Consider the following 20,994-nt stretch of genomic DNA (forward strand, 5'->3'; position numbering starts at 1 on the left):
GATAACCTGGATCTATGCAATAAATATACTATTACAAATACAACGGAACTAATCGAGAAGATGAAATCGTTGAAGATCAACGAAAACACTAAATTCGTATCATTCGACATCAAGGACCTTTACCCATCGATACCAACAATAGAAACCATAAAGACCGTACAAGAAAATAATGATGTGAAAAATGAAAAGAGAGGCTGCCACGGAAATAATAAACGCGTTGAAGGTTACATTAAAACAAAACTACTTCCGGTTCAACAATAAGATATATAAACAAATTAACGGGTTAGAAATGGGCAATCCGACGTCAGCAATACTCATGGAAGTATTCATGCAAACACTGGAGGAGAAATACATGAAAAACCTGTCGACCAACCTAGGAGTAAAATTCTACGCGAGATATGTCGATGATGTAATATGTCTAATAGAGGGAAACAAAGAGAAACAGATACTAGACTATCTCAACAAACAACCCCAGAATATAAAATTCAGCATGGAAACGGAAGAGGAAAGAAAGATTAACTATCTGGATTTAACAATTAAAATAAACGATACCACGAACAAGATAGAGTTCGAAATATACAGAAAACCAACAGCCACAGACACAATTATACACAATAGCTCAAACCACCCACAGCAACACAAAAATGCAGCATTTAGACAACTAATAACGAGGCTTGAAAGGACCCCTCTAACAGAAGACGACTACAAGAAGGAACTGGATACAATATATGCCATTGCGGAAAATAACGGATATAGGAGAGGCCTGGTGGAGAAGTTAAGAAAGGACAGAAAATCGAAAAAGACTAGCAAAGAGGAAAACAATAAAAAAAAACTTGGGCAGTTCTAACTTACACAGGAAAGACATCTTACAAACTTGCCAAATTCTTTCATAAGTACGACATTCAGACATCATTTAAAACAAGGAACACAGTGGGAAATATATTGAAAGAGAAAATAAGTGAGGAAGACCCGCTAGATAAACAGAGTGTTTACAAGTTAACCTGCGAGTGCCGACACAGTTATCGAGAACACATAAGGGATTATAATAAGAAAAGGCGTAAACCAGAGGCTGCAATAGAGTCGAACTTCGCGAATCACATGATCAAAAATAAATGCACACCAATGAAGATTGGACAAACAACAGAACTTCTCCGTGTACAACATAAAGGACAAAAATTGAATATATTAGAAAATATGGAAATATATAAACAGAAGACCTTCAAAGGACAAATAATAAATGAGCAAATAAATACTGTATCGGCCGTACTGTTTGAACCTCTAAAACTACTGTACGAGAAGAAAAATGACAACAACAAAATATTAAGGACAGACATGGAAGGGAATACTCCAACTGCAAAAACAAAGAGGGTAAAAATCACGGACTTCTACCTGCCGTCAACTACCTATTGAGCACCGCAAACACTGCAAAACTAAAAAGACGTACCTAACAGAAGAAAGAGGTAGTTAACAAGGAGTATAAATACGAGCAACCAACAAAAATTATGCAGAACGAAAAATGACACTGAAGATGGCATAGCGCCGAAACCGGTTTGTCTCCAAACCAAATTTGACAAGGGATGACGGAAATTCGTTCCAAAATACATCATACACCCACCCTGTCGGAAACAACAACAACCAAAAAGGAAATGAAATATTAAGTTAATTTAGTATATTGTACTAAAATAGTCGTATGCTGTACGAATATAAAAAACATGTTTCTGCGTTTGTACTTTATACAAAAGTATTGTACGAATACAGAATTGTAGATTTCTTAAATTTTAAAACCATACGTAAATATTACGAATGCATTCCTACAATATACAAAATTATTCGTACAGAGATTTGTTCAGTGATTTACAAATGTGTTTCGTAAAATAAACGTAAGATTTCGTAAATAGTACTGCAAAAATGCCTTACGAAAGTCCTTTCGTTATATTTACGTATGATTCATAAAATCTTGTTTCGTTGTGAAAAAAGTGTTCGTATTATGCACGAAAGTCTCGTACATTGTACAAAAACCAATACTACGAAAGTTCTTCGTAGCACTTTTACGAAATTTTATTTTCAGTGTGTAGGCTTAAAGTACCTATATATGATCAACTTGTAGTTGCTCTTACTTAGTCCAGATTTAACGGATTCAGGAATGATGTTCCAAAGTCTTACAGCGTTGATAAAAAAACAACCTCGGAGATGCCAAGTACTTAGTTGTACTTCGGGATTATCAGAGTGCGAATCTTTTTGATTTCGTTGGATTTAGCTTCTCATACATATTTGCAGTAAATGCATGATTTTACTTATTTTGCAAGAATATCTGTTTTTCATATTTATTGCGCATATTTTAGTATATTTTACAATAAATGCAAATGTATTTCGCATATTCTTTCTTTTTTTGATTTACGCCCATTTGAATTTGGTGCGAAATCTTTTGACAAAAAAATTACCTATCTTTGATCAATACAAAATTTATCACTTGAAGGCCAAGCAGAGGCGGAACCGCACAGGATCGTAGTATAGACAAATGTATACATAAATGATCAGAATGAAAAGAGAAATCGTATACGCGGTGAACGTCTGTCCCTCCGTCCGTCCGTCCGCCCGTCTGTCCGTCCGTCCGCCCGTCTGTCCGTCCCTCCGTCTGTGCACACGATAACTCGAATAAAAATTGAGATATCTTAATGAAACTTAGTATGTTCACTTCTTTCGGGCGTAGGACGGATAGTATTGAAAATGGGCAAATCCGGACAATAACCACGCCTACCTCCCATATTACGGTAATTTTCAGAAATACGAATACTGTGATATTTTAGTAACTGAAGATTATTCTCTCAAAATCGATATTTACAATAATATTTAGACGAAAAATAAGAATATTACAAATTTTTGGAAAACGGGCGTGGCCACGTCCACTTATAGTTACACGTGTATATCTTCGTAGCTGCTGCACCAATTTCTTACAAACTTTCTCACATTTCTTGGCCCGGGTACAACATACCAAATGGCCGAAAATTTTTAAAATCGGACAATAACCACGCCCATATCCCATATAACGGTAATTTAGATAAATACGAAATACTCGATAAATCAGTAAATATTAATTTATTCAAAACTGATGCTTGCAATAATTCTTTACGAAGAAATACATTTATGGTAAGATTTTGGAAAATGGGCTTGGCAGCGCCCACTTATGATCACATATATGTATCTCGGTAACTCTCGTACCAATTTGTACCAAACTCGGTATGGTTATTGTGCTTTCCAAATAAAAGCAAAACGTTGAAAATTATTGACATCGGACCAAAATTACGGCCGCTGTTCATATAACGGTAAATTTCAGAAATGCTTGAAACTTCAGTATTTCGAAGTTTAAGGACGCTAATTTACTCAAAATTGATACTAAAAACAATCCCTTGAAAAGAAGTAACATTGTTTGGAATTTTGGAAAATGGGCGTGATATCGCCCACATATGACTACAAAAGTTTATCTCATTATGTCTAACTGAACGTTCTATCGAAGATGTTTAAAATAGGGGTAAAAGCACCCCGACTTCCAATGTAGTGGTAGTTTTCGGAAAGGTGGAGAACATATATTTAATACTTGCGCCGGGTATTTAATGTTCGGCTCCGCCCGAACTTAGACTTTCTTACTTGTTTTCTGATATTTTTTTGAGATATTTATTTGAAAAAAAAAAATAAAAAAATCATAAGTTTTTGTATTTGTAATTCCTTATGGTGATTTCGTTTCTAACAAAAAATGTCGCCTTTTGATTGCCACTTTCACTGAAGATGGCACAATGCCGAAACCGGTTTGTCTGCAAACCAAACTTGACAAGGGATGACGGAAATTCGTTCCAAAATAAATCATATATTTAATACTTGCGCCGGGTATTTAATGTTCGGCTCCGCCCGAACTTAAGCTGAGATCCCACGATTGCCGCAAATGCACCAATCTGGAACAATTTTTCCTGTGCTGTATTGGAGCACAATAAAAAAATTGTCACAATGAAATTCTGTACAGTCACACGGTTGCCTCTTTTTATACAACTCTNAAGCTGAGATCCCACGATTGCCGCAAATGCACCAATCTGGAACAATTTTTCCTGTGCTGTATTGGAGCACAATAAAAAAATTGTCACAATGAAATTCTGTACAGTCACACGGTTGCCTCTTTTTATACAACTCTGATTGCCGCAAGTTGGCGAAAAGCAATATAGTGATAATAATTGCCCCAAACTTATCACACGATTTTTCGAGCATGCGGCAATTGTGACCATAAGGTGTTGCGCTGACTTCTAAATTCTGTTTTTTTCTCTGTTGTGTAAAAATGGCGTATTCTTAATAAAAACAAGTAATTTTTAGCAAAAAAAAAACCGACTTCAACTCTCATATCAAAAAATATATATGTATATATATCATGATCTTAACCACCTCTGAGACACTACCTTTCAGATGCAAAATGAATTATCGAAATCGGTTGACGTGGTCCAAAGTTATGCGGTAACATACATAAAAAATAATTAATATTAAACAAAAAAGAAAGTAAAAAAAATAAAAGAAAATAATATTCCGACGAACTGATAGCCTCCTCCTTTTCGGAAGTCGGTTAAAAAAATAAAACAATTGCCTCTGCTTTGTATATTGCGGGCTCATTATGTGCAAATTTGTTGTTGTTTGAAAGCAAAGAAGCAAAAATTTGTGTTCAGTGAAAACTCACGCATTTATTTAGAAGGTTGAGTGTATAGTTTTTTTTTATTTTTCGACGATAACTGCAACGTGCTATGTGGAGTTCAAGTTGCATCAGTTTTCTTTTTAATTTTGTTACGTAGAGGTTTTTTTTGTTCATTATAAGTAAAATTGGTGCAAAATAGTTATGTTTGTTTAAATTAAAGCTGCGAATTTACGTAATTTATGTTTGGAATGAAATTTTATAATTATATGTACAGCCCGCAACAAAAGATAGCACCTTAACATTTTGATCAGTCTTGACTTTTTTCTTCTGTTTGTTTAATGTTAATTTTTTCCTATAAAACCATAGCTCACTGCCTAGTAAAAACCACATAAGTCCAAATTTCAAACTTTATAAAAAGATTATAAACATTTCTTAAACTTTTGATCAAAATTCAATGGTTTTCAATTTGGATTTCTAGAAAAAAATTTGTTATGCAGTTTACAAAGTAATTTACAGAGAATAAAGTGCATAATACCGTCAGCTAAAAAAAATATAAGAAATCAATAGGATTTTTTAGCAACTTCAAACTTCCACCTTATTGCACTAAATTTGAATGAGCTATAAATCTAAATAACAATTTTTTTTCTAGAAATCCAAGTTAAAACCGTGGGATTGTGTTCAAAAGTTTAAGAAATGTTTATAATTTGTGTATAAAGCTTGCGGTCTGGATTTATGTAGTTTTTGTTAGACAATGAGCTATACTTTTATACAAAAATAATGAAGATTAAATAAGTAGAAGAAAAATAGTCAAGACTGATCAAAAAGTTTTTTTAAATAAATTTATACTGCCATGGCAGTTCGCCAATTGATGACATAAAATATCTTTCGTATTCTTCTCGGATGAGTTTTGCTTGTGGTGGTTTATACGGTGTTGGCATTTCTTCAGTTCCTGGCTCGATCTGCAGTAAAGGAGCACGACTGCACTCTCCCGAAACGAGGTTACCTTGGATATCATAACGATCAACATGTACATTGGCCCATTTCCCTTTGCAGTCTTCCACTGTATGTGCGGGATTTTTTTTTTTTTTAATTTCGCGCCACGCTTGGTCTCTTTTGGACCGATCTTTGTAGTCTACAGCTACTATCATCTCATTAATGGCACTATAACCCCACAATGAAGTAACACTCGGCTTCTTCCTTTTTTTTGATATAGGTGTGATACTGGTTTATCAGAGACGCAGGATGCACTTGCAAATTCGGAGCTCACTGCATTTCGCATCGCAGCCAAGATTTCGTCGTCGGACTCCATGTTAAAGCTTAAAAAATAATTATGATTAGAATATACCTTAAATTAAAAGGTATGTTACTTACGAAAGCAAGGATGTAGTTTTTGGACACACAATGAGGAAAATATATACATTAGTTAAAAAAGCTTAAATGGTGTTGTGTATTGTTCAATTCAATTGCCGCACAAGAACACAATAAAAATTGCCGCATTTTTGAAATTTTTATTGACACATCATTGTCAATCGACCTATCACACGATTGTCGCACACGGGCCTAATTTGATTGGGCACAGTAAGCACAATATCGGCCTCTATTTCCGCATGAGTCAATTTATTGTGAAATCACACGACTGGGGCATTCGTAAGATCCCAGCTTTAGACTTTCTTGTTTTCTGATATTTTTTTGAGATATTTATTTAAAAAAAAAAAATCATAAGTTTTTGTATTTGTAATCCCTAATGGTTATTTCATTTCTTCCAAAAAATATTGCCCTTCCCCGGTGCAAAAGGTGTTTTATGGTTATGGCTCGGAATCTCATGCAAATACATTTTTTTTATTGGGCATCTTCACATGGAAATAGTTATGTTATCTTTACGAAAATTTCCTTTAAAATGGCGCAAAATTTCCTTTAAAATGGCATTCAATCGTTAGTAGTTATGTAAGTGAATCTCTACATAATTCTAGTATAAGGGATGTTGCCGCAGGCGTGCCCCAAGGTTCTTTACTGGGACCGATATTGTACAACATATTTCTAGCGGATTTCCCTGACCCGCCAGTGGGTACTATAATCTGTAACTCTGATATAAAAGTTATTATATACGCGGACGATATCCTTATATTGGGATCTCACCCACGCATAGCTAAAGCTAACGAAGCCATCAACCTATACGTGTATGAACTTAATAGACACTTTCAAAAATGGAAATTAAAAGTAAATCTCGATAAAAGCGAAACCGCCATTATCAAGGGAGTTAAAAAAAATTTGCTTCCAAACGCTCGAAAGTATGAGCCCCTAATTAAAATTAATGGTATAAAAATAAGCAGCAAAGAACAAATAAAATATTTAGGCATAATATTGGACACTAAATTTACCTTTGTGAGACACATAGATTTTATTTTGGGAAAAGCAAAAAAAATGTTTTTCTGTTATTCTAACTTAATTAAAAGACAGAGTGGTCTCTCAAACTGCATTAAATTGAATATATATAAACAAATAATTAGGCCAATAATTTCTTATGGTCATCCTATATGGTTCAACATTTCCTCAAGCCAAATGGAACGACTCAGAAGATTTGAGCGATATATCTTACGACTTTGTAGCGGACTCAACCGCCAACCCTACAGAACAGGTACTTTTCGGAAGAGAGTATCCAATAAAGTTCTTTACAAAAAATGCGGAATATCACGAATAGATTCCTTCCTAATCAAATCTTCATATCGATTTGTTGAAAGAATGGCATACATGCAAAATGAATTGATTAATAAATACCTCTCAAAACAAACAGAAATATCTTTACCTATAACAGAAAGATACTTATCTCCAATATATTTAAAAATATTAAAAAATAATTTAATGCTTCATAAAAATAATAAAACAATATACTATCATAGGCGATACAAATCTTACAATTTCAATGATGATAATCTAGTTTATAATACCGACCAATTTATAGTAGAGTAGCTTGTAGTTGCTTAACATAGGTTTCTTAAACATGTATGTATCAGTATATCTCCTTTTTAGCCCTTTTTGGGAGAATATTAATAAGTTTTAAAATAGATCTTGCAAAACGCAAATGTAAAAAAATAATATTAACTGACTTTTCATATGTATATACGAAATATTAAAATAAATTTTAAACTCCTAGATAAATACAAAAGTATGTTAGGATAACACTAAATAATACAATTATTTAACATAAGTACATATGTAAACTTGTATATCTAATGTGATTTTGGGCAATAAATGAAATGAAATGAAATTTATTCGGATATCTTCTCGGATAGCCAAACGAACATTAAGGCACTGTCTTGTGCCTCTGTTCGATCTCAACTAGTGGAGCTGAGCTGGTCTATATCTCTGATCAATGCGAAATTTATCACTTGAAGGCCAAGCAAAGGCGGAACCGCACAGGATCGTAGAGAATTTGCCGGCAGTTATGGACGTTCTACGACCCACTTAAAATCAAACCTACCCTAGGAGGGAGCAAAGAGGATACCTACAAACTTATTGCAGTGTGCACAGGGTACCGGCGCGTTGGGGTACATGCCGAAAGGATTGGATTGCCCTGCAACAGAGACAGTCGAACATTTCCTGTGCGAGTGTCCAGCCCTCGCAAGGATGACTCTTAAGACACTCGGCGAACCTTTACTGCAGAATGTTTAGAGCTTCTCTCTGTATGACGTACTGAAATTCATTAAAGCCGCCAAATGGCTATAGGTTGTACGAGTTTTGGAACCAAAATGGCGAACTTGCTGACTGTTTGTCACCAGTGTGACAATCCACCAATCATTCATTTGAACCACCATTAAGCTGCGAATGTTTCTATTTACAGCAGACAGTCTGCTTGATTATAAACTAATTTTATACATAAATATGTATCGTGTTTTGAAGTGAATTGTTTTCGTTAGTTTCTTGCTAAAATACACGTGTTGTTTATTTTTCTACAAGCAATAAAATATTTTTGAGATTCCGAGCCCTATCTCAACCCTGTATTTTACTTGTTTATAGGGCATATTTTTGAATTTTGAACGCATATTATATTCGCATATTTTAGATTTTGTATTGCATTGGATTCCGAGCCCTATTGATGTTGTACCCAACCCTGTAAAAGGGCATGTTTTTGCCTTCATGTCCTTGTTTAGCTCACGCATTTCATAATATTGTAATTTTAAACAACCATCTGATTTGCAGGGCAAACATCTCCCCTGACAAAGCTTCACAGGGCAGAGAATGTGCCTTTTTTGCCCTACAATAGTGTGACATTTTAAGAAACGAACAGAAAATGTTTCCACCCTTTGCCTTAAATTTAGAATCGAACCCGAAAAGAGAAAGTGGCAATCAAAAGGCGACATTTTTTGTTAGAAACGAAATCACCATTAGGAATTACAAATACAAAAACTTATGATTTTTTTTTCAAATAAATATCTCAAAAAAATATCAGAAAACAAGTAAGAAAGTCTAGGTTCAGGCGGAGCCGAACATTAAATACCCGGCGCAAGTATTAAATATATGTTCTCCACCTTTCCGAAAACTACCACTACATTGTAAGCCGGGGTGCTTTTATCCCTATTTTAAACATCTTCGATAGAACGTTCAGTTAGACATAATGAGATAAACTTATATAGTCATATGTGGTCGATATCCCGCCCATTTTCCAAAATTCCAAACAATGTTACTTCTTTTCAAGGGATTGTTTTTAGTATCAATTTTTAGTAAATTAGCGTCCTTAAATTTCCAAATATTGAAGTTTCAAGCATGTCAATAATTTTCTACGTTTTGCTTTTATGTGGAAATCACAATAACCATACCGAGTTTGGTACAAATTGGTGCGACAGTTACCGAGATACATATATCTGATCATAAGTGGGCGGTGCCACGCCCATTTTCCAAAATTTTACCATAGATGTATTTCTTGGTAAAGAATTGTTGCAAGCATAAATTTTGAATAAATTATTTTTAATATTTACTGATTTATCGAATATTTCGTATTTCTCTAAATTACCGTTATATGGGATATGGGCGTGGTTATTGTCCGATTTTAAACATTTTTGCCATTTAGTATGCTGTACCCGGGCCAAGAAATGTGGCAAGTTTGGAAGAAATTGGTGCAGCGGCTACCAAGATATCGAGCCCTAACCGCGAAAAAAACGTAACCACCAAAAATCAAGTTTTACAGGAGAGACGTTTTTTTGTTTTTTTTTTCTTAATCCGTTTAGAAAATATCTGAAATTCTAAATATAGTCTAAGCCAGGTTCAATACAAGTCATAGACTAATTTTTATCTTCATTTCACATAATTTGTAGGCGAAATTACTGAATTTTGCGCTTAAGTTAATTTCGCTGTCACCATGGCAGGCTACTAGGCAAAAATTTGGCGCTTACGTTAATTGAATTTCCTCAAAAAACTTTGAAAAAAACTTAATTTATTTTCTTTGTTGTACACATTGACATATATAAAAACATAAATAAATGTATAAAAATATACATTTACAGTCAGTATTTACAGGTCACTACTGACTTCCATGTCGCTTAAGTTATTTTTACGGTAACTCAAAACAGCAGATGTCGCTTACGATAAAATTGAAAGTCGTGTATCTCTGTGACTATGACGATTGACGATACAATTTTTTAACAGTTGACTTGTTATGGGTTTAAGAACAATTCTACATCAAAAAACTAATTTCGAAAAATATGTCGCTTGCGTTAATTTCGCGTTTAGGGCTCGATATAATCATGTATTGTTCGTCTAAAAATTATTGTAAATACCAATTTTGAGTGAAAATCTTCAGTAGTTACTAAACTATCAGTTTTCGTATTTCTGAAAATTACCGTTATATGGGAGGTAGGCGTGGTTATTGTCCGATTTTGCCCATTTTCAATACCATCCGTCCTACGCCCGAAAGAAGTGAACATACTAAGTTTCGTTAAGACATCTCAATTTTTATTCGAGTTATCGTGTGCACAGACGGACGGACGGACGGAGGGGCAGACAGTCACCGCTTATTCGATTTCTCTTTTCATTCTGATCAGTTATGTATACATTTGTCTATATCTATCTCGATTCGTTTTGCCTGTTACAAACAACCGTTATGTGAACAAAGTTATAATGCCCTTGTGCACAAGTGCGCTCGGGTATAAAAATCCTAAAATTTAGCAAATGTAGCATATTGAAACGTATAACGTGATTTTATTTTTAATATTTTTATTGAGCTTTGTACCACGATTGTTTATTAGGAAAAATTGAAAAAGCAACAAAGTCTAAGCGGTAGAAGTTATAGCAGCTATTTCGGAGATCACCACATCTCTTCATCAGACTTCTTTTTTCTAGACTTCAGCAAGGATCGAACCTGCGAATTCGATGTTCAAAGTCAGAAACGTTAACCACTGATATTTATTTTTCTTGCTTTACAAAAACAAAGGAAATTTGTACATACTTCACGTTACATACTTATGCAACCATACGTAACAACGAATAGAAAAGTCTTACATTTAACGGCATCGGGTTCCTTAAGTAAACAAGAAACAAACAAAAATAACACTGTAGGTAAATTTTAAACTTTTGAAATATCACAGCTCAGCGACCAAACACGTAAACTTAATTTTGGCCTCTTGATTATGATGCCGTTTTTAGAAAATCCGTACCACGTCAAAATTTTGCAATATTTAGGAGGGAAGTTTTAAAGCTGTGACGGTGAAATTTTCGTCGCTTATAACACTGAGCTCAGGTTTTAAACTGAGCAAAGGTTTTGATAGCTGATCTTATTTAAATGGGACCTTCTTAGTTCAATTTCGTCCCCCGTTTTGCCAGATTATGTCAAGTTTTTGCGATAACGGTACTTGAAAATTTGTTTAAATTTAAACTTTTTTGGTAATAATTCCTTGAGTTTTAAAGTTATTTTACCAAAATTTTGCAGGTGACTGGTTTTCGATTTTACTTTAACTATTTCTGAAAATCCTCGAAATCGATTCACTATAGCATATAGCTCCCATACAACTGATTGTTCAGATATGTGGTTTTGCGTTATAACTCATATTTTATTTCGTAATATTTCTTACTTTTATTAGGCTGTACACTATTTGGTCCTGAATTTGGGTTCTTTTCAATCCCATTCTGATATATTTTTAAGCGACTTCAAAAAAAAGAAGTTAATCAATTCGTCGGAATAGTATTTTTTTTATATATATCTTACCGCATAACCTTGGACCACGTTAAACGTTTTCTATAATTCTTTTTTAGGTGGTACTGCAGAGGTAGTCCCATACTAATTTGATTTAGGTCCGATCATTGGATCATGAAGAAATGGACGGTACTCTTCATTTTTTGTATGAGAATTGAAGTCAGTTTTTTTTTTTGCTTAAATATTACTCGTAGCAGTTTCTGTTGCAAGAATGGTTTTTTAATACCCTTAGCCTGCTGCGATCGACCAGCAAAAGTCCGCCAACAGTCAATTCAATCTTTTTTCAGCGAATCGAACCTCATAATGGATTGGTGAAATCTTGCTCCTACCTCGTGGGTTTCTGTTGAAAGCTGTTGTTCGTAAAGGTCAAAGTGACTGTGTAGCATGGAATTAGCACAAACGAAACATATGTTATTTAATCTATTGCAAAGCTTCTTAATTTTTTATCTTTGTGAGTTTCCGAAGACAATGATATAGTGAAAAAAAGTTTTCGCAAATTTTTCGATGTTTTTTTTTATCAATTAATACGACAGCACTGCGCGCGCAGGGTTTTGGTTTGTGTTGTTTGCCTTGCCAACTTATGTCAAATATGACGCGGTATGGACCGCCACCTATTGGAAAGCATTACCCACCCACTTTGACTTTAACGAACAACAGCTTTCACAGCACAAAAAAGGTATTAAAAACCCTTTCGTACAATAGAAACTGTCAAAATATGCAAACATGTGCCAGAATGCAATGGAAAAAAACCCAAGTTCAGGTCCACATAGTGTTCAACCCAATAAAATTTGAAAATGTTACGAAATAAAATATTAGTTATAATGCAAAACCACATTTCTGAAGAATCAGTTGTATGGGAGCTATATGTTATAGTGAACCGATTTCGATGATTTTCAGAAATAGTTAAGGTAATATCGAAAAACGGTCACCTGCAAAAGTTTAGTAAAATAACTTTAAAACTGAGGAAATTATTAACAAAAAAGTTGAAAATTAAACAAATACTCAAGTACCGTCAAAAACTGGAGCTAGTCTGGCAAAAATAGGGACGCCATTGAATAAAGAAGATCCCAATTAAGTAAGATCAGCTATCAAAACCTTTGCTCAGAAAATAGTTCAAAACCTGAGCACAGAGTTATAAGCGACGTAAATTTCACCGTCAGAGCTTTAAAACTTCCCTCCTGAATATCTCAAAATTTTGATGTGGCACGGATTTTCTGAAAACGGCATCGTAATCTATAGGCCAAAATTTTGTTTATGTATTTGGTCGTTTAGCTTGTGATATTTTTGCATCCCTACTGTGTAATAGGGCATGAAGAGTTCTATCGAGCCACATGTTTGGTTAGCCCATAGCTAAACGGCTGGTATTTTTGACTTACATATGTCAAAAATTTAACTTTACATTTGACATCAATGAAAAGCGGAAAATCAATCACCTGACACCAAAATTTGACGACAGTCTTTGCCATGTACTGCGATATCTACATTTCGTCAATTTTTATGATGTATTTGACACCAAGTGAACAGCTGTTGGTTACTTTTGACATAATTAAAACCTAGCATTAGATAAAGTTTTAAGGTCATAAAGCATCTTAAATGTTATTTATTTTTTGTGGATATGTTTGTATAGCTGGGTTGTGTAACTATTTAAATCAATAAATACATTTCACTGTGAGTTAATGCTTAAACATTTATGGTGACGTACAATAATGTCAATGGAATTAATGTCACTGACATTAATACACAATTTAAAAGTGAATTAATGTCCATGGCATTAATACACAGGCCATATTTTCGATGACATAAACCCACTTTCATTTTGTGAATTTAATAGACCAATTCTGTATCGGTGACAAAAATTTTTTTACTGACAAATTTAAACTTTTTCATATATTTTTCCGTAATAAAAGCTGTGATAAGAATTTGTCAGTGATAGAGAATAGAACCGTAAGACCAAATAAGAAAATTTATTTTTATAACCATTTTTATGACCTAAAATCCTATAAATAAGGCAAAAGAAAATAACGAAATAAGCTAGAAAATAAAATAGCGAAATAGGCAGGAAAAGGCACTAGAAATCGCAAAAAAGGCAGAAGAAGACACTAAAAAAAGACGAAACCCGAGAAATAATCAAAAAATATATTTGTTTTAGAAATGCTTATTTTACAAGTAAAAAGATAAAAACTATGAACTAGTACATTTGTACTTCGAATCTCTGACTACTTTCTTATTTCGAGTTTTTATCTCACATAACTTTAATCTCTATAATTGTAGTAACATTGAACCACAAGATGCATTTTGAAGTTTTCATTCAAGTATGAAGTATTTTCATTCGATTTTCGCGAAGAAAAGCCTTGAATGTACTAAACGTGCGCTCGACATCAATTGATTCATGTGGCGCCCAATTTAGATATGGCACGTTTAAAACTTTCATAATATTAGAAATAAGGTCTTTTCCGTGCCCTTTACAATAAAGGTAGAAAAGGCAAAAAAAGGCAAATATCTTAGAAAAGCAAAAAAGTCAAATGTATTTGAAATCAGGGAAAGCTAAATTGAAGGCATTCTTTATCGAATATACTTTATCTCTTTAGCAGAAAAAAAGGCAAATGTCAATTGGCATTATTTCACTTTTGGCCTGTATATTATTGTCATTAACATTATTTCACTTTTGGCCTATGTGTTAATGTCTTTGACGTTAATTCCATTGACATTATTGCACGTCACCACACCTATGGAAGTTCCGATTGTTCCATTTTCTTGTATATTTTTAATTCATTCGCTGCATCGAAAATATCGATTTTTATATATGATACATCGATGCAAAATTTCATTGCATCAGATCGAAAGACCGACGTTCATGCAGGTCAGGTGAACGTAAGTTCCGCAGGGTTGTCACCGCTGCTGCAGCTCGCTTCATCCCAGCAGGATGTATTAAGGATCCACGTCCGAATTTTCCTGCCGAAGCGGCTGTTCTAGCTGATGAGCGCGACAACCTTCGTCAGGCCGATCCCGAAAATCCCCGTATTAGGGATCTCAATTCGGAGATTCGGCAACTTGTGAACGTACATAAGCGGAAGAAATGGGAAGAGCATCTGAAGACCTGCAACTTCGCCTCTGGTGTGAGCAAGCTTTGGTCAACCGTGAGGTCGCTGTCCAACCCGACGAAGCGCGACGACAGAGTCGAGATAGACTTTGGTGACCTCGCTTCGTCGGACCCGGAGAGATGCGCGAGCTATTTTAGCCGGCAGTTCATTCTGCATCCTCCGGTGGATAAAGCCAAACGTCGAGTGACCAGAAGGCTGCACAAAATGCCAAAACCTAGTGCGCATCTTGTTTTCACCAGCGGTAAGGTAAGGGTAGCCATCGGGAAGGCGAAAGCCTTCAAAGCCATTGGACCCGACGGAATATGCATGTTGATACTGAAAAATTTGGGTCCTGCGGGAGTAGCGTACCTAACGGAGGTCCTCAACCTGTCTATAGCCACTCTCGTCATTCCAGACATCTGGAAAATGGGGAGAGTGGTCCCACTGCTCAAAGCAGGGAAACCAGCCAACAAAGGAGAGTCTTATCGGCCGATAACTCTCCTTTCCCCGGTAGCGAAGACACTCGAGGCCCTGCTGCTCCCGTACTTTACGAACCACCTGACCCCAGCGAAGCATCAACATGGGTTCCGTAAAGTGCATAGCATAAAAACAGCAACGCCATAAACACTCAGATAACTCGTGGCCTAAACCGAAACCGTCCCTGTGAGAGAACTATTCTAGTAGCGTTGGACCTGTCCAAGGCGTTCGACACTGTCAGTCATTCAACGCTACTAGAAGACATAGAGGCCTCCTCACTCCCACAGGGACTCAAACGGTGGTCGGCGAATTACCTGAGTGGTCGACACTCGGCAGTAATCTTCAGAGACAAAACTAGAAAGCCACATAAAATTAAACAGTGTGTACCACAGGGTGGTATCCTGTCCCCGCTGCTGTTTAGTTATTACATATCAAAGCTTCCTCAGCCACCAGAGGATGTTAATATAGCCTCGTATGCTGACGATGCTGGGAATGGAATTGATGACTTGTGCTCAAAAGTAAACGGTTACCTCTCCGAACTTTTTCGCTTCTTCACTGCAAGGAGCCTTGCCCTATCCCCTGCGAAATCATCGGCAACCCTTTTCACCACCTGGACGAAGGAGGCCAGACTGCCACTGGTTATTCACGTCGATGGCGTAACAATACCGACGGTGAATAACCCGAAAATCCTCGGAGTTACCTTCGTCAGTCTGCTCTCCTTCTCGGTGCAATCAACCGCAATTGTCAACAAAGTACAGAGCCGCAACAATGTCCTCAAGTCGCTGGCCGGCAGCACTTGGGGCAAAGATAAAGAAACGTTGTTGGCAACATACAAGGCAATTGGCCGGCCGGTTCTAAACTACGCAGCGCCCGTATGGTCGCCGGGGACTAGCAGGACGCAGTGGATGAAGGTACAGACCTGCCAAAACACGGCATTACGAACTGCTAAAGGATGCCTCTTGATGACGCCTCAACACCACCTTCATGACGAGGCCCAGATGCTCCCAGTAAAGGAGCATAACACAATGCTCTGAAAGCAGTTTCTTGCTGGGAGCCACAGACGTGGCCATCCCAGCGGACAACTGCTTGCGGAAGAGCCCTCGCCACGGCACGTCAGGAGGCATCTTTACGAACTGACGGACGAAGTCCAGAGGTATATCAAACAACCTCTGGACCCGTCAACCTACCGACAGGCCCTGAACGGCATTCACAGGGAATCAGTCTCAAGTTATGTAAACTCCCGCCCTGTGAATGCCGTTCTAGGCACACAACCACCGGACGTGGACGGGACATAACTTTGTCTGCCTCGGGAGACCCGCACTACAATAGCCCAACTTCGCTCTGGCTATTGCAGCAGGCTCAACAGCTACCTGAGCAGAATCAAGGAGGATGTGCCCAACCAATGCCCGGCATGTGGAGAGTCGCCACATGACTCCCGGCACCTCTTCACATGCCCTGAGAACCCCACTCAGCTAACGCCCCTGTCCCTATGGACAGCCCCTGTGGAAGTAGCACACTTCCTGGGCCTCCCCCTAGCTGAAATTGACGACAACGTTGACGGATGAACCGCCCCGAACGGGGCTTAGTAGCCGCTACAACAACAACCGTCGATGTATTTTATTGACTTGCCTCCCTAAGGTCGAGGGTCGTTTTCCTCCTTTCAATGGTATGACCCTGGTGCTAAAATTCGGATAAAATCGAATTTTGTCTTAATTTGCAAAAAAGCAACTCTGCAACTTTTTTCCTGCTGACTAAATTTGGCATCACTGTGTGTGGCACCATATTTGCCTTAGGCCGAGGCCACGCAATGAGCGGCAAAGCGGCGAGCGGCTGAGCGGCATTTTTGTATACGATTATATTACATAAAACTAAGAAATCGTTTGGTATTTTGGTTAAAACATTTTTATACACTAGTTATCGTTCTCTGTTAAAAAAATATATTTCGCTGTTGTATAAGTTCCGACGACATAGTTAAAATTCACAATTGATCACATTCTGGAGTAAAATGTCCCACTAGTCACGATGGAATGGCCCACCACAAAGCTCGATTTAAAAAACTCGCCATTTTGGACTCAACTTCGATTAAAATTCGAATTTCCAAGCTTCGAATATCAGATTTACCCATCCCTAGTTCGAACTGCACCGCACCGATTTTTGGAGTGGTTTGCAGCCCTGAGTCTTGATGAAAAGTAATTATTCACAGGTAACTTTAAATCGGTTTGAAGCCAACGATGTGAATAAAGTTCAAATCGAAAAATACTCTCCCTTTATTAACCGACTTCCAAAAACGGAGGAGGTTATCAGTTCGTCGGATTTTTTTTTTTTTTTTTTTTTGTATGTTACCGCATAACACTTTGGACTACGTCAACCGATTTCGATAATTCTTTTTTAATCTATTAACTATTATTCCCTTATATATAAATGCGACCAGTGCAATGCTAAATTAAATCGCTGCTGTTTATCTTATATAGTTTTGTATCAATGACTGATCAATTCATACTACTTCTGTGTATTAAAAAATGTAAGTAGCAATAAATGCATTTTTTTGGAAAAAACCAGTGTCTATTTTTGGAATCCAAAAAAAAAGAATTATACTAGAGCGTTATGTAAGTTCGATAATATTTTTTATATGGAGAAAATGAGTTACACCTTAAAAAAAGAAAAGGGTGCTAGCTACGTCAAGCTTCCACTTTGTTGTACTAAAATTGAATGGGCAAAAAAACTGCATACTCAATTTTTTCTAAAGAGTGTAACTAAAAAGTGCAATATTTTAAATTGAAATTTGCAGAATTTTCTTTAACTTTACACAAGGTTTGGAACTCGGATTTTTCGATATTTTTATAAAAAGTTAGCGTAAAATAGAATATTTGTTTTTGTTATTTATGGCCTTATAACAATTATATTCAACAATTTTTATTGAGCTTCAGGCCGTTTTTAATGAAAAACTATTGTGGCTTATTGAGACCTACCTAACTGGTAGATCTCGGCGTGTTAAAGTCGGTGAAAATATCTCAAGACTTGAGACGATTTCCTCAGGTGTTCCACAAGGTTCAGTCTTTGGACCTCTTTTATTCAGTTTGTTCGTAAACGATATTTTCCTCACATGCCAATTTGTAAGCGTTCATGCCTATGCGGATGATATACAGTTATATTTCTTTCGAGTAACTTTGAAAATGTAGGCATGTTAGTTCAAAAGTATAATCGTGACTTGTCTTCTATTGAGCGGTGGTCGAAGAACAATGGTCTTCTCCTGAACTCTAAAAAATCGTTTGTATTACCAATCGCAAAGCGGAAAGTTAGTGACTATACCCCATTTAGTTGTCGGTAATAAACTACTGCAATTTGTAAGCAAAATTACTAATTTGGGCTTTGTCATTAACTCAAGTTTGACCTGCACGGATCATGTAAACTCGGTAGTTGGTAAAAAGTTTATGGGATACTTCGAAATCTGCACCAGAGTGCGGTTTTTACACCTATGCAGTTGATAGTACCCATAATGACATATTCTGAGCTGGTCTATAATAAACTAGACTCTCTTTCGGCTCATAAGTTCGATGTACTATTCAATAATGTCACACGATACGTCTACGGCTTGAAGAAATCTGATCACATATCGGAGTGGAAAACAAGTTTGTTAGGGCGTGAAATTCACGATTTCCAAATAGCTAGGAGCTGCATTTTTCTGTACCGGCTAATGAACGCCAAGACGCCTTCTTATCTTTACGACAAACTGATATTTCCAAAGTCCGGGCGCACAAGAGACCTCATTGTACCTACTTTTAACTTTGCAACATCGACTAGACTGTTTTTCATCAACACGATTAGAAGTTGGAACTCCATTCCAACTTCAGTAAGAGGAAAATTAAATAAATGCAACTACAAAGGTATCTTATACTCTCATTTTTCTAGAGATGTAAACAGGCCATCAAAATTAGACTAATTTAGTTTAATTTAATTTAATTTAGCTTTAATTTAGTTTAAGATTAAAATTAAGTTCAATTGTAATTAAATTTCGTTTTAATTTTTAACATTTGATTGTTGGTATTGCTCTGTTGTCGCATATTCAGTGTAAGTTCTATCTATTGTCTCATATTCAGCTTTAGTTCTATCTGGCGTCTCATACTCAATGTAAGCTTTATTGTATTTTGTACCTTGTTGTACTAAAAAAGAAGGCAATTCTTACTGTACTAATATCACCATTTTGATAATAAATGAAAATGAAATGAAAAAAATGAAAAAAGGCAACAACAATTTGAAAAAATGGTAGAAGTGATAGCTATTCCGGAAATCGCCACATTTCCTCATCAGACTTCTTCAGCGGGATTCGAACCGACGACCCCAGCTGACTCAGCCAGTTGCCTACGCAGAGTGCTAAGTTCGCCTCATAAACTGTTGTTGCATTTTCCACTTTTTTCATGTAAGCCCACTACAATCAAGCGCAGCTATTCCAGTGCTATTAAAACTTGATCATGTAGTAGTTGGTTTTTGTTAATAATTCTATTTTTAGAATGTTGAACTTTTAGGTGTGCTCGTCCTTAAGTTATTTCTTTTTGTTGTTTTTAATGGAAAAGTATTGTGGAAAAGCAACAACAATTTGAAAAGGCTGGTTCGAATCCCACTGAAGAAGTCTGATGAGGAAATGTGGTGATTTTTGAAATAGCTATTACTTCAACCATTAATTAATCGTTCCAGTGTTTTTTTTTTTTTACCCTGCAGGGAGTGACGTTAGCTTATACCTAACTTTAGTCTGTTTACGCGAACACTAGTGTTAACTATTAACTGTGTATTTTGTTCGAAAAAAGGTAACTACTTTTGTGGGGCGATGGCCGCAAAAAAGTCAGACCTGGATACCTCTGCATTACATGTCAACAAACTTGTAACTAACTACTTTTGGACATAAAATATCAATAAGAAAAACAAAATATTTTTTTGTTTTTTTACTTTTTTATTTACTTATTTATTTACTTTATTTTATTACATTTCATATTTGTTTACATATTCTGCTCTGGGTGGCCCCATATTCGAACACCGTCAGACATAACTTCAAAATGATAGTATAAAATTTCGATCTTCCTTTTATTTGTCCTGAATATGAAAAAGAATCTGCGAAGTTCAGAAAAAAAGTGTATTGAAAGTAGTGCTGCCAGACGTCCCGGTTTTCCCGGACATGTCCCGGTTTTAGACTATTTGTCCCGGTGTCCCGGTCCAACCTTAAAATGTCCCGGGTTTCGTTTAAGTGTCCCGGTTTTCGATTTGATTGCACAAATTTTGTTTAAAAACGACTAAACTGAGAGAAATAACGCGTTGTAATATTAAGAAAAATTTTATGAATTCACTGGGGGAAATAAGGCATAGTAAACATGAATATTTTTTATTTGATTATCGTTTTGAAATGTTCGTACTTAAAAACAATACTTTCATACCACGCACACGTGGTGTTGAATCAAACTGAACATTTGAATGCACATTTACATGTCTGGCTGTAGCCGAGTGCACGACGATGCTTGCCACAATTTGCTAATTTCCAGAGCGTCAGGGTTCAAATCCCATTACAGACAGCATGGAATTTAAATATATATTTTTTTAAC

The 20,994-nt window shown here is 36.2% G+C and overlaps 2 protein-coding genes across 7 annotated transcripts in view; both read left to right on the forward strand.

Annotated features, from left to right (window-relative positions):
• The window catches only part of LOC108368960 (uncharacterized), a 1,409-nt gene extending 456 nt beyond the window's left edge, over window positions 1–953 (forward strand). Inside the window, exon 2 of the mRNA XM_017623931.1 lies at window positions 524–953. Coding sequence (XP_017479420.1) covers window positions 524–847 — 324 coding nt within the window. The 3' untranslated portion in view covers window positions 848–953. The remainder of the gene's footprint in view (window positions 1–523) is intronic.
• The window catches only part of Axn (protein axin), a 370,696-nt gene that overhangs the window by 160,545 nt on the left and 189,157 nt on the right, over window positions 1–20,994 (forward strand). The window lies entirely within an intron of this gene.

This window comes from Rhagoletis zephyria, unplaced genomic scaffold (assembly GCF_001687245.7).
Source record: "Rhagoletis zephyria isolate East Lansing unplaced genomic scaffold, Rhagoletis_zephyria_1.1 Rzeph_scaffold_00055, whole genome shotgun sequence".
NCBI lineage: Eukaryota > Metazoa > Arthropoda > Insecta > Diptera > Tephritidae > Rhagoletis > Rhagoletis zephyria.